Raw genomic sequence first — 14,743 nt, 5'->3', positions numbered from 1 at the left:
GTAAACTAACCTTGAAAACAAACTAGAATCACTTCAACCCCCTTTACATAGCAAGGAACAACACTTAATATGCTCGACTCCGAACAGTTAAGAATCGGGTTTTTCTCCAGCACTGTTTTGAGAAATAACAGGATTGTACTAGATCCGGAGAGTGCTGACAAGCTATGGCAGAACTGGAACTCATTTTTAAATCCAGTTGTAAAAGAAAATGTTCAAGTCTTCTGACTAGCCAAGAGACAATTCTTCCATCACTAGACCTAACTGTAGCTTCACAGGACATTTTCAACAGAATCAGTACATATGGTCTCCACATAGGATTCCAGTTTCTAAGGCACGTTTTTAAAGCCAAAAATTTCTCATACTTCCACATGACAGTTGTTTTACTAAGATAATATGTTGACAAGAAGCTACTATGAATTCAATAAAGACGACTTTGTATTTTGCTAACTTATACAAGGTTAGTAGTTGTATTTGCTAACTTCTACATTGCATAGATGGTGAAAAAGTCCATATATGCAATGCCAGGAGTAATACCTCTAAGAGATGGTAGGTAATTACAAAGACCAAGTATACTTCAGAAGCAGAAATTTAAATCATGAAAGCTAATACCCTTTAATCTCTCAGTGATTCTAAAATGTTAAATGGTATTTGATTTGTAATTTTAAAGACTTACCTGTTCTGACAGAGATTTTCTGTGCTATCATTCTTCCTCCAATTACTGCCAGTCCCGTGCACAGGGAGTGCCCCACAGTGCCACCCACGGCTACACCATAGGGGTCCTGGAAGCAAGTGTCACAGCATTAATTCAAAACCAAGGCAACCGCTGCTTGAGAACCTAACGATATAGAAGCACTAAAAATGGAGGCCAACAATTAAAAAGCATGGTTATAAAAATTCAGGTGTATAATAAATTTATGAAAGGTATAACAGCCGCTTGAAGGAATATGTACACAAGACTAGACCTACAAGTTGAAATAACCCTCATCAATTAGTAAAGTTGAAATAATCCTGATGAAATAAAGCTAACCGAACCGTTCAGTATTTATTAAAGTTCCTTCACAGGCAATACGTAGCACTGGTACGACAAGTGCTAGGGAGGATTGTAAGCTAGACACCTGTTCTCTCAGGTACTGTTTGGTACTATGAGAAAACTCAGTCAAACCTTTGCAGATAGCATGCCTCTGCTTCCTGCGAACAGAAACCTCGCCTCAGTGCCAGGAACAAAGGATTTATCCAGTAAACACATGCCAACTGAGCAAAGCAGGCAATCAGATTCAGGGAGAGGGGAATATATATGATCAAAGTTTGCCAGAAAAGATAGCCCTGAAGAATAAGCAGGGGGAAGTGGGAATGTGATGTTGTTTGGTGGGAGAAGGAACACGCTAAGTAGAAAGCAAAAACCAGCAGTACCAGACAACCAGCTGCAGGGCACATGACCAGTTCACAAAAGGAGGTCATGAGGGTAGGTGGGAGCCCAGGTTAGGGAGGACCCTATCAACTTGGAGTTTAGACTGTCCTCAGACATTTGTTAGTTTTTAGCTGGAAAGTAACAACAGATTTATGCTTTAAAAGTCCAGTGGGGCAGTGCAGTGGCTCATGCCTGTAATCCTAACACTTTGGGAGGTTGAGGCAGGGGGACTTCTTGAGCCTGGGAGTTTGAGACCAGCCTAGGCAACATAGTGAGACCTTATTCTCTACAAACAAAATTTTAAAAATTAGCTGGGAATCCTAGCAAGCACAAGTTGGTCCCAGCCGCTCAGGAGACTGAGGTGGGAGAATCACATGAGCCCAGGAGGTCGTGGCTGCAGTGAGCTGTGATTACTATCCAGCCTGGGCAACAAAGCAAGTTCCTGTCTCAAAAAAAAAAAATTTTTTTTTTTTTTAAAAGATGGGGTTTCACCATATTGGTCAGGCTGGTCTTGAACTCCCAACCTCAGGTGATCCACCTGCCTTGGCCTCCAAAGAGCTTGGATTACAGGTGTGAGCCACCATGCCCGGCCCAAAAATTTTTTAAACATCTAGTGGAGAGAAAGAACTGGAGGGGAACTAGAATGGAGGAGGGGTATCCACTGGGATGCTATTGCAACAGCCCTAGAAGAAATAGCCTTGGCCTGGATCAGGGTGGATGACCATAGGCAGAGAAAAGCAGGGGAATTTGAGAGAAATTAAGAAAGCAAAATTAACATACCTCCATGATAGATGAGTAATAGGCTTTATGAAAAAAATATCAGAGCCAAGCCTTGTGGAGTCAGCCACTCAGGAGGCTAAGGCAGAAGGGTCGCTTGAGGCCTGGAGTTCAAGACTAGCCTGAGCAATACAGCGAGATCCTGTCTCTTAAAAAAATAAAATAAAATAATGGTGCAGTGGTTTGTGCATGTAGTTTCAGCTATTCAGGAGGCTGAGGTGAGAGGATCGCTTCAGCTACAGAGTTCGAAGCTGGCTGGGTGCAGAGGCTCATGCCTGTAATCCCAAGACTTTGGGAGGCCAAGGCAGGTGGATCACGAGGTCAAGAGATCGAGACCATCCAGGCCAACATGGTGAAACCCTGTCTCTACTAAAAATACAAAAAATTAGCCAGACGTGGTAGCACATGCCTGTAATCCCAGCTACTTGGGAGGCTGAGATGAGAATCGCCTGAACCCTGAAGGCAGAGGTTGCGGTGAGCCAAGAATGCGCCATTGCACTCCAGCCTGGGCAACAAGAGTGAAACTCTGTCTCAAAAAAAAAAAAGAGAGTTCAAAGCTGCAGTGAGCTATGATCACACTACTGCACTACAGACTCCATCCTGGGTGACAAAGCAAGACTCCATCTCTTAATTAAAAAAAAAAAAAAAAAAAAAAAATCTAGCATGACACCCAAGTTTCTCTCCCACAATTCTTTGGATGAATTATGGTAAGACTAATGTGACTTTTAAAGTTAAGAGTCAATTGAATTTAGGTGGGCGTGGTGGCTCACATCTGTAATCCCAGCACTTTGGGAGGCCAATGCAGGCAGATCACTTGAGGTCAGGAATTTGAGACCAGCCTGGCCAATAGAGTAAAACACCATCTTTACTAAAAATACAAAAACTAGCCAGGTTTGGTGGCCAATGCCTCTAATCCCAGCTATTTGGGAGGCTGAGGCAAGAGAATCACTTGAATCTAGGAGGCAGAGGTTGCAGCAAGCCAAGATTGTGCCATTGCACTCTAGCCTGAGTGACAGAGCAAGACACTGTCTCAAAAACAAACAAAAAAAAGACAATAATCCTGCTATAGAGAGAGCAGAGAGAGAAGAATGTCGATGGCATAATCATGAGGGACAAAGGCAGCATTCAAGAAAGGACAGAGAAAGAAGGGTCCACAGGAGACAGCAGGTCAGGTGGCCAGGCAATCACCTCCTATGAGGACCAAGGGAGGCACCACTGAAGGCCACAGGGAGCTCAAAGCACAAGACTCCTGGTGAGGCCAGAAACTGGGTTCCCTGAGCTAAGTATGCAAGGAGAGCAGAGCCAAGGCTTATTCCCATCACTGCCAAGCCCTCTGACACTGCAAGAAGGGAAGAGTGGGATTTGGTAGAGATGCAGAATTGAGGAAAGGGGCTTTTTCTTTTTGAAAGGATGAGAAAAAATTGGTACACATTAACAATGCTCACAAAACTGGGCTGGAGAAAGGCAAAATCGAAGCATATCATAAGGGTGGGATTCAGAATAAAGGAGGGCAGAGGAGGCTGCCACTGTGTGGGTGGGAATGAAGAAAGGGAACTGCCGCCGCTCCGAAGGAGGGAAGGCCCGCTGCTGGCCAGTGTGTACGCGAAGAGGAAACTGGTTGAAGCATCCACTGTGAAGAATGGAAGAGCAGGACTACATTTCCCAAATTCTACTTGTGTCTTATAAACTGCTACCCAAGAAGATGGTTGAAAGTGATATTTAGGCCAGGTGTAATCTCAGCACTCTGCGAGGCCAAGGTGGACAGATTGCTTCAGCTCAGGAGTTCGAGACAAGCCTGGGCAACATGGCAAAACCCCGTCTCTACAAAAAATACAAAAATTAGCCAGGCGTGTGGCGGGTACCTATAGTACCAGACCTGGGGGTGCTGATATGGGAGGATGGCTTGAGCCCAGGAGGTGCAGGTTGAGGTGAGCTGAGATCGTGCCACTGCACTCCAGTCTGGGTGACAGAGCTAGACCCTGTCTCAAAAACAAATTTTTTTAATTCACTAGATTAAGTAAAATAAACTGATATTAAACTAGTTGCTTTAATATAGGATATTTCAGTCTTTATTTATCTGTATACTGAGTCTTTTTTTTTTTAAGATGGAGTCTTGCTTTGTCACCCAGACTGGAGTACAGTGGGCACAATCTCGGCTCACTGCAACCTCTGCTTCCCAGGTTCAGGCGATTCTCCTGCCTCAGCCTCTGGAGTACCTGGGACTACAGGCGTGTGCTAGCACGCCTGGCTAATTTTTGTATTTTAAGTAGAGAAAGGGTTTTACCATGCTGGCCAGGCTGGTCTCGAACTCCTGACCTCAGGTGATCTACTCGCCTCAGCCTCCCAAAGTGCTGGGATTACAGGCATAAGCCACCACACCCAGCTCTTGAGTCTTTAAAAATAAAAACAGAGATAAGTTATTTGCCAAATTTGACTCTGAATATATTCCTTCCCCCTTACCTTTTTTTGGCCTAGGACCAATTCACATCTCAAAGGACACTAGGATTATGTGAAATCTAACTTGGAAACATTAAACCATGTTGGAAGCAAAAACAAAACTGCACACTAAAATGGCCTGAACTAGACGATGCATGGTTCATAGGAAAACTTACCAACAAAAGCAGAAATACTAAGGGAACGGAAACAGAACATTTTGCCCTTTAAGAGCTCATTAAATATCCCCACACTGCACTTAGTATGGAAGCGTGGCTAACACTGAGTGTGTGTTATTTCATCTACAAAACAATCCACAAAGCAGGTAATCCCCATTTTTGGATGAAGGAGGCGCAGTAATGTGATTATACAGTAAGAGACGCAAACCTAGTCAGCATGTTCCATGCTGCTAGAATGAACCAGGGTGTCTCAGAGGTAGGGAACCTCAAGCGTTTCACAAGTCACTCTATGGCACAGAGTCTATGCCATATGGAAGAGAGAAAAATGCAATGATTCTGCTGTTATAACTCACCCTGGCAGAACCACTAACACCTCAACAAAACGGTCACTTACTTTTGAGTCCCAATTCTGGCAATCTGAAAGCCAATAAAAGGCCAGAAATAAAGAAGAATATAGAGTACAGCCATTAAAGTTCTATATATAGATAGATAAATAACTGGTTTTATTTTTGAGATAGAGTCTCGCACCGTCACCCAGGCTGTAGTGCAGTGGCTCGATCTCAGCTCACTGCAATCTCTGCCTCCTGGGTTCAAGCAATTCTCCTGCCTCAGCCTCCTGAGTAGGTGGGACTACAGGCATGTGCCACCATGCCCAGCTAATTTTTTTGTATTTTTAGTAGACATGGGGTTTCATCATGTTGGCCAGGATGGTCTAGAACTCCTGATCTCAGCTGATCTACCCTCTCTGGCCTCCCAAAGTGCTGGGATTACAGATGTTAGACACCACGCCCGGCCATATATATAACTTTTTAAGACAGTGTCTCACTCTGTCACCTAGGCTGGAGAGCAGTGGCACGATCTCCGCTCACTGAAATCTCAGCCTCCCTAGTAGCTGGGATTACAGGTGGCTGCCACCATGCCCAGCTAATTAAAGTGATATTTTTAAAGAAAGTTTGTTTTAAAGGAAACAAATGAAAATCAAAGTTCCTTTTTTGCCCCCAAAATACAGCATTTCTGAGGCTTCTCTGACAAAATAGCCTTTCCCATCTATCTTAGTCCTGGCCTTCAACTTTTTTTTTTTTTCCAGATGGAGTCTTATTCTGTTGCCCAGGCTGGAGTGCAGTGGTGGCATCTCGGCTCACTGCAACCTCCGCCTGCCAGGTTCAAGCCATTCTCCTGCCTCAGCCTCCCGAGCAGCTGGGATTACAGGCACGCATCACCACACTCAGCTAATTTTTCGTATTTTTAGTAGAGATGGGCTTTCACCATGTTGGCTAGGCTGGTCTCGAACTCCTAACCTCAGGTGATTTGCCCGCCTTGGCCTCCTAAAGTGCTGGGATTACAGGTGTGATCTACCACGCCTGGCCTTCTTTTTATATTTTAAAAGTAAATCTCCTTTTAAAATTTCTCCATGTCACTGAAATGATGTTGAAGAGTGAATATTCTAAGAGCTATACAGAGATCTGTAAATAGTTGAACCAATTTTCTGCTGGACTATTAGGCTGTTTCCAAATTTCTACTAAGCTGCAATAATTATAAGTAGTCTGTACAACACTCAATTTCTTTAGTGTAACAGATTAACTAAAAGCTATACACTTTTTTTTTTTTTTTTTTTTGAGACAGGGTCTCTCTGCCACCCAGACTGGAGTGTAGTGGCATGAACACAGCTCACTGCAACCTCAACCTCCCAGGCTCAAGCAATCCTCCCACCTCAGCCTCCTGAGTAGCTGGGACTACAGGGGCATACCACCATGCCCAGCTAGCTATACATCTTTAAGGCTTTAGATATTTAACACCAAAATGACCTTCAATAATATTATACTGATTTATATTCTCAGCAACTATTTAAAAAGAAGTTTTATGATAAGAAAAAAAATCAAGTCAAGATGACAAGTATCACAGCATCATTTTGGCAAAACCAATGGGAAGAGGATGATTGAAAGGAGCCTAACTGAGCTTGGATACAAGAATTTCATCTGCAGAGAGCAGCAACTGGGAGAAGGCCAATTTTACAGAGTGGCAGAATTATCAGATGTAAAATAGTGTAGCACGTGAAGGAATGCCTTGGCCCACTCTGACCACATCCAGTGTTTTCTGGAACAAAGTAATATTAATTACGTTTCACTTTAAACAGTCTTCTCTTAAATACACTTACCTCTCTTGCTGCCAATACAATCGTAGTTAATTGAGAGCGATCACCCCATTCTGCTAAGAATGTTAATGTAAGAGCTTGAACAAAAATCGGTGAAATAAAATGCAACCACTTTTTCTGAGGTACTATTGTGCTTGTTCCTGTTTCGACATCTCCTGGTCCATTTAAAAGTTTGGTTCGTTGAAACTAAAATAAATAATAAACAAATGAAAGTAAGCATAGGAAACAAATCAAAATAGCACACAAATCACTTGATTTTTCTTTTTTAAAATGTTTAAATTCTATGAAATATGCTCCAAAGAAACTACGTTTATGTGACCCCCAAACCTCCTGTCTGAACCACTGGTCTCACACAGCAGACAAAGGCTATAGTCTCAATTCTTCTGTTTCTCCTCAGCTGAACAAACCACACAGTATTTACTGCTCTGCCCACTTACTATCCTAGACACGATGGGAGTTAACATGTAAAATTGTAAAATACAGCTCCTGCTTTTCAATCTAACTAAGGAAACTGATTACCTGTGTTCAAGATTCATCTCTCAGCTTCCTTTCTCTACTACATTCAAACCAACCCCGTATGAGATCACAAACAGCTCTACGACCAGAACTAAGCAAAATAAGCTACTTTTGTGTAGCCCACGCATATCACACAGATGGGGCCACTGAGAACCCTCTGGAGAGTGTTTATTCCTAGTTGAGTGCCTTTTTGGTCCAGATCAACAGTGCCATGGCTTACTTCTTCATCTTTCTTCTTTAATTCAGCCTGAACTTCTTCCAGTTCCTCTTGACCTTCATCAGGGCTCATCTTTAATCCTTCCCGCAGCATTCTAATGCCAAAAATGGCAAATAACACAGTTGAAACATAGTATGTATAGACCCTGGGGATGACTGTGGTGGCATAGCCAAACAAAACTGGAAAAAATGCAACAGTATGTTTGTTAATGAGTGTGTATCACAACCGACTAAAGAAACAGTTAACTTCAGAAATATAATTTACCACTGGTAAAAGAAAAATGGTTCACATTAGAAGCTAATCTAATATGTAATAACCTCAAATATTTCTACTCCTTTCCCTCCACCAATAATAAATCCTTAGGTCTAGCCCAGGTCTAACACAGCTTACTCAGAAGCCAGTGGTCTAGCTGAAGACTGCACATCTTCCACAGAGATGTTAAATAAGATAATGAACTCCTTTCCGGCATGCTCAGCCAGAGGCTGGCTTGGCCTTATATTGTACAAGGCATAGTACCCAAGATAGAGGTTAGCTTTGAGGCCCTCTAAAAAGCTGAATTTTTTTTTTTTTAAAGACAGGGTTTCACCACGTTGGCCAGGCTGGTCTTGAACTCCTGACCTCAGGTGATCCGCCTGCCTCGGCCTCCCAAAGTGCTGAGATTACAGGCGTGAGCCACCACGCCCGGCCAAGAGCTGAAATTTTTATAACCTGGAAACCACACCACTTTCATATTAGTGGTATTTTTTCACAAATCTTTAAATTACAAACTTCTAGTCAAGAATCATGACAAGATTCTCACATAGCAAGTTTCAAACTCTGCTCCTTTGTAACTATTTAAAATAAGTACATCTGATGGAAAAAAAAAACTAAAAATTCCTTATATATTAAAATAATGTTACAACAGGCTCAAACATTCAGTACCACTCTTTCCCACTAACGAAAACAAAGACATTTGTGTAAGTTATATAAAAAATGATGCTTGGAATTATATCAAGAACTCAAGTCCTAACAGTGAAACACAAGTACCTCAGTAATACTAATTCAGTAATTAAAACTTAAAAATTTAGCTGGCCGAAGTGGCATTAATTCCAGCTATCTCGGAGGCCATGGTAGAAGTACTGCTTGAGCCTAGAAGTTTGAGACTAGCCTGGGAAACACAGTGAGACCCTGTCTCATAAACAAACTAAAACCATTATGTAAGGAACAGAGAACACGACCATACATATCTAATAAGAACAATTTACTCTGGCCAGGCACGGTGGCCAACACCTACGATCCCAGCACTTTGGGAGGCTGAGTCGGGTGCATTACTTGAGCCCAGGAGCTTGAGACCAGCCTGGTCAACATGGCGAAATCCTGTCTCTACAAAAAACAAAAATACAAAAATAGCCTGACGTGGTGGCACGTGCCTGTGGTCCCAGCCTACTAGGGGGACTGACGTAGGAGGATCACTGGAGCCCAGGAGGTCGAAGCTACAGTGAGCTGTGATCATGTCACCGCATCCCAGCTTAGGCAACAGAGTGAGACTCTCATCTCAAAAAAGAAAGAAAAGAAAAAAAATGAAGAGGGGGGGAAGAGGGAAGGGGAGAGAGGGGAGAGAGAGGGAGGGGGAGAGAGAGAGAGTGAGAGCGAGAGAATGAATTACTCTTTAGCCAGCTCTTTTTATAAAATGGGTGCAACACTAATAAATCTGCCTGAAAATTAAATGTGTAACTTATATGTAAATAATTCCCTACATTATTTACATTCAGAAAATATTTTAAAATCATGGTTAGAAACGTAGCAAACCTATGTTTGTGTGCACATCTATTTAAATGTACGTGTGTGTGTGTCTGTATATATATATGTGTATTAGTATATACGTATGTGTACACACAGGATACAGGAATGTATTTTCTAGCTCTGTACACTGAAACAGGCAGGAGGCAAAGACATCGGTAACAACGAGCTCAGTAACCTTGCACCTAGATCTTGGGTTCTAATACCATTCCCCACTAAAAAGCTCCTCAAAGCTCCTCTGAAAAATGGCCAGTTCCAGGACTGGGCAGAGCAGGTGCATGATGAACCTGCAACATCTTGTTGTACTAGAGAGTGAGGAGCAAAAACAAATGGGAGCATGCCACAAAGACACAGGACACAGCTTGGAGAGGCTCCCGCTGGCCTGACGTGGGATAATTTCACCAACAAAATAGTTAAATAATTGTAAACCACTGAAAAAAGAAATCCATGAGTCTATACTGATAGTAAAAACGCAAACGGGAGAGGAAGGAGAACTCTCTTGCTGGCAGAATGCCAAGGCTCACTGATGAATATGCAGGAAGTACTAGAATTAAAAGTTGTCATTTTGCAAGCATCAAGAAAAGATTCAGATTATGCAAGAATCATCAATTGACACAAAATCTTAGGAGAAATTTTGAAGAGGAAGAGGGTATTTGTACTGTTGCTACGTATGTCCTTACAGGTTAGATATTAGTTGCAAGGGAAGACAAAGACAACACAGATAAGAAATCTTGACTGGATCACCAAAAATAATGTCACCAATGAGGGATAAATGGACACCATGTGCTTCCAGATGAGACATTCTTGGAGAGACACAGTATCAGCTATGCAGTTTTCTAGTCAGGAATGCCTACCTCAATCTAACCATAATGAAACATCAGATAAATGAAAAATGGGGAACAGACCAATCCTGGAATGGGAGGAGGGGGATACACTGTATTCTCCCAAAAATGTTGATGTCAGAAAACATTTTTTAAAAGGCTGTGGACATATTTCAGATTAAAAGACTAAAAAGATAATAAATAACTAAATACAACACTTGACCTCGACTGAAGGGAAAAACACTGATATAAAGGACATTATTGGGGAGTCAGGGGCAAGGGAAGTAAGAGCATGTAATGCATGCAGGCCTTAAAACCCAGACGGCCGGTTGATGGGTGCAGCAAACCACCATGGCACATGTATACCTATGTAACAAACCTGTATGTTCTGCACATGTATCCCAGAACTTAAAGTGTGTGTGTGTGTATGTGTGTGTGTATATATTTATAAATAAAATGGTTAAATCTATAAAATTAAATAAAGCTGTGAAAGAGAAGAAGGAAGATGTAGAAATAAAGATATATGATTTAACAGTTGAGACAAAATATTTACAATAAAAAAGACTGTTACATCCACTTAAATTACATGAAACTAATAATAAATTTTATGTCCTTTCAAAAAGAAAAAAGAACATTAGGTCATCCAAAATTAAAATATGGATGTCAGATTCAAGTACTGTATCAATACATGAAATACATTAAATTTTGTGTGTATATGTGCACATTATATAGCTTTTTTTCTTTTCCCAATTTATTTATTTTATTGCATTTTAGGTTTTGGGGTACATGTGAAGAACATGCAAGATTGTTGCATAGGTACACACGTGGCGGTGTGATTTGCTGCCTTCCTCCCCATCACCTACATCTGGCATCTCTCCCCTTGCTATCTCTGTCCAACTTCCCACCCCCCACCGTCCCTCCCCTATTTCCCCCCAACAGACCCCAGTGTGTAGTGCTCCCCTCCCTGTGTCCATGTGTTCTCATTGTTCAACACCCACCAGTGAGAAAACATGCAGTGTTTGATCTTCTGCTCTTCTGTCAGTTTTCTGAGAATGATGGTTTCCAGGTTCATCCATGTCCCTACAAAGGACACAAACTCATCATTTTTGACATCTGCATAATATTCCATGGTGTATATGTGCCACATTTTCCCTGTCCAGTCTATCATCGATGGGCATTTGGGTTGGTTCCAGGTCTTTGCTATTGTAAACAGTGCTGCAATTAACATTCATGTGCACGTGTCCTTATAGAACGATTTATAATCCTTTGGATATATACCCAGTAATGGAATTGCTGGGTCAAATGGAATTTCTATTTCTAGGTCCTTGAGGAATCGCCACAATGTCTTCCACAATGGTTGAACTAATTTACACTCCCACCAACAGTGTAAAAGTGCTCCTATTTCTCCGCATCCTCTCCAGCATCTGTTGTCTCCAGATTTTTTAATGATCGCCATTCTAACTGGCGTGAGATGGTATCTCAATGTAGTTTTGATTTGCATTTCTCTGATGACCAGTGATGATGAGCATTTTTTCATATGTTTGTTGGCCTCATGTATGTCTTCTTTTGTAAAGTATCTGTTCATATCCTTTGCCCACTTTTGAATGGGCTTGTTTTTTTCTTGTAAATCTGTTTTAGTTCTTTGTAAATTCTGGATATCAGCCCTTTGTCAGATGGGTAAACTGCAAAAATTTTTTGGTATTCTGTTGGTTGCCGATTCACTGTAATGACTGTTTCTTTTGCTGTACAGAAGCTGTGGAGTTTGATTAGGTCCCATTTGTCTATTTTGGCTTTTGTTGCCAATGCTTTTGGTGCCTTAGTTATGAAGTCCTTGCCTACACCTATGTCCTGAATGGTTTTGCCTAGATTTTCTTCTAGGGTTTTTATGGTGTTAGGTCTTATGTTTAAGTCTTTAATCCATCTGGAGTTAATTTTAGTGTAAGGTGTCAGGAAGGGGTCCAGTTTCTGCTTTCTGCACATGGCTAGCCAGTTTTCCCAACACCATTTATCAAACAGGGAATCCTTTCCCCATTGCTTGTTTTTGTCAGGTTTGTCAAAGATCAGATGGTTGTAGATATGTTGTGTTGTGTTTTCTCCAAGACCTCTGTTCTGTTCCATTGTTTTATATCTCTGTTTTGGTACCAGTACCATGCTGTTTTGATTACTGTAGCCTTGTAGTATAGTTTGAAGTCCGGTAGTGTGATGCCTCCCACTGTTTTTTTTGCTTAGAATTGACTTGGCTATGCGGGCTCCCTTTTGGTTCCATATGAAGTTTAAGGTGGTTTTTTCCAGTTCTGTGAAGGTCATTGGTAACTTGATGGGGATAGTGTTGAATCTGTAAATTATTTTGGGCAGTATGGCCATTTTCACAATATTGATTCTTCCTAACCATGAACATGGAATGTTTCTCCATCTGTTTGTGTCCTCTCTTATTTCGTTGAGCAGTGGCTTGTAGTTCTCCTTGAAGAGGTCCTTTACGCTCCTAGTTAGTTGTATTCCTAGGTATTTTATTCTCTTTGTAGCAATTGTGAATGGAAGTTCGTTCCTGATTTGGCTCTCTTTAAGTCTGTTATTGGTGTATAGGAATGCATGTGATTTTTGCACACTGATTTTGTATCCTGAGACTGCCGAAGTTGCTTATCCGTTTCAGGAGCTTTTGGGCAGAGACGATGGGGTCTTCTAGATATACAATCATGTCATCTGCAAATAGAGACAATTTGACTTCCTCCTTTCCTATTTGAATGCCCTTTATTTCTTTTTCTTGCCTGATTGCTCCGGCTAGAACTTCTAGTACTATATTGAATAGGAGTGGTGAGAGAGGGCATCCTTGTCTAATGCCAGATTTCAAGGGGAATGCTTCCAGTTTTTGCCCATTCAGTATGATATTGGCTGTTGGTTTCTCGTAAATAGCTTTTATTATTTTGAGATATGTTCCATCAATACCTAGCTTATTGAGGGTTTTTAGCATAAAGGGCTGTTGAATTTTGTCAAAGGCCTTCTCTGCATCAATTGAGATAATCATGTGGTTTTTGTCTTTGGTTCTGTTTATGTGGTGAATTACGTTTACAGACTTGCGTATGTTGAACCAGACTTGCATCCCTGGGATGAAGCCTACTTGATCATGGTGGATAAGCTTTTTGATGTGCTGCTGCAATCAGCTTGTCAGTATTTTATTGAAGATTTTTGCATCTATGTTCATCATGGATATTGGCCTGAAGTTTTCTTTTCTTGTTGAGTCTCTGCCAGGTTTTGGAATCAGGATGATGTGGGTCTCATAAAATGATTTGGGAAGAATTCCCTCTTTTTGTATTGTTTGGAATAGTTTCAGAAGGAATGGTACCAGCTCCTCTTTGTATGTCTGGTAGAATTCGGCTGTGAACCCGTCTGGACTTGGGATTTTTTTGGGTGATAAGCTCTTAATTGCTGCCTCAACTTCAGACCTTGTTATGGGTCTGTTCAGGGTTTCGGCTTCTTCCTGGTTTAGGCTTAGGAGGAGGCAAGCGTCCAGGAATTTATCCATTTCTACCAGGTTTACTAGTTTATGTGCATAGAGTTGTTTGTAATAGTCTCTGATGATGGTTTGAATTTCTGTGGAATCTGTGGTGATATCCCCTTTGTCGTTTTTTATTGCATCAATTTGGTTATTCTCTCTTTTCTTTTTTATTAATCTGGCTAGTGGTCTATTTTGTTGATCTTTTCAAAAAACCAGCTCCTGGATATATTGATTTTTTGAAGGGTTTTTTTGTGTCTCTATCTCCTTCCTTCACTTCTGCTCTGATCTTAGCTATTTCTTGTCTTCTGCTAGACTTTTGAGTTTTTTTTTATCTTGCTCCTCTAGCTCTTTCAATTTTGATGATAGGGTGTCAATTTTTGATCTCTCCTTGCTTCTCATGTGGGCACTTATTGCTATATATTTTCCTCTAAAGACTGCTTTAAATGTGTCCCAGAGATTCTGGTATGTTGTGTCTTCATTCTCGTTGGTTTCGAAAAACACCTTTATTTCTGTCTTCATTTCATTGTTTATCCAGTCAACATTCAAGAGCAAGTTGTTCAGTTTCCATGAAGTTGTGCGGTTCTGGGTTAGTTTTTGAATTCTGAGTTCTAACTTAATTGCACTGTGGTCTGAGAGACTGTTTGTTATGATTTCCGTTCTTTTGCATTTGCTGAGTTGTGATTTATTCCTAATTATGTGGTCAATTTTAGAGTAGGTGTGATGTGGTGCTGAGAAGAATGTACATTCTGTTGATTTGAGGTGGAGAGTTCTATAAATGTCTATTAGGTTTGCTTGGTCCAGGTCTGAGTTCAAGTTGTGGATATCCTTGTTAATTTTCTGTCTGGTTGATCTGTCTAATATTGACAATGTGGTGTTAAAGTCTCCCACTATAATTGTGTGGGAGTCTAAGTCTCTTTGTAAGTCATTAAGAACTTCCCTTATGTATCTGGGTGTTCCTGTATTGGGTG

General features: G+C 41.2%; 1 protein-coding gene across 2 annotated transcripts in view; it reads right to left on the bottom strand.

The window, feature by feature from the left end:
• TMEM165 (transmembrane protein 165) overlaps nt 1-14,743 on the bottom strand; it is a 39,258-nt gene that overhangs the window by 3,147 nt on the left and 21,368 nt on the right. For both annotated transcript variants that reach the window (XM_032274244.1, XM_032274245.1), the window contains 3 exons: nt 7,686-7,861; nt 6,953-7,135; nt 674-779 (listed from right to left, as the gene is read on the bottom strand). In XM_032274244.1, coding sequence (XP_032130135.1) covers nt 674-779; nt 6,953-7,135; nt 7,686-7,861 — 465 coding nt within the window. The remainder of the gene's footprint in view (nt 1-673; nt 780-6,952; nt 7,136-7,685; nt 7,862-14,743) is intronic.

Source organism: Sapajus apella, unplaced genomic scaffold (genome assembly GCF_009761245.1).
Source record: "Sapajus apella isolate SASKATOON/1434 unplaced genomic scaffold, GSC_monkey_1.0 scaffold5, whole genome shotgun sequence".
NCBI classification, from domain to species: Eukaryota; Metazoa; Chordata; class Mammalia; order Primates; family Cebidae; genus Sapajus; species Sapajus apella.
Note: the sequence above shows the minus strand (reverse complement) of the source record. Positions and strands in the feature narration are given on the sequence as shown.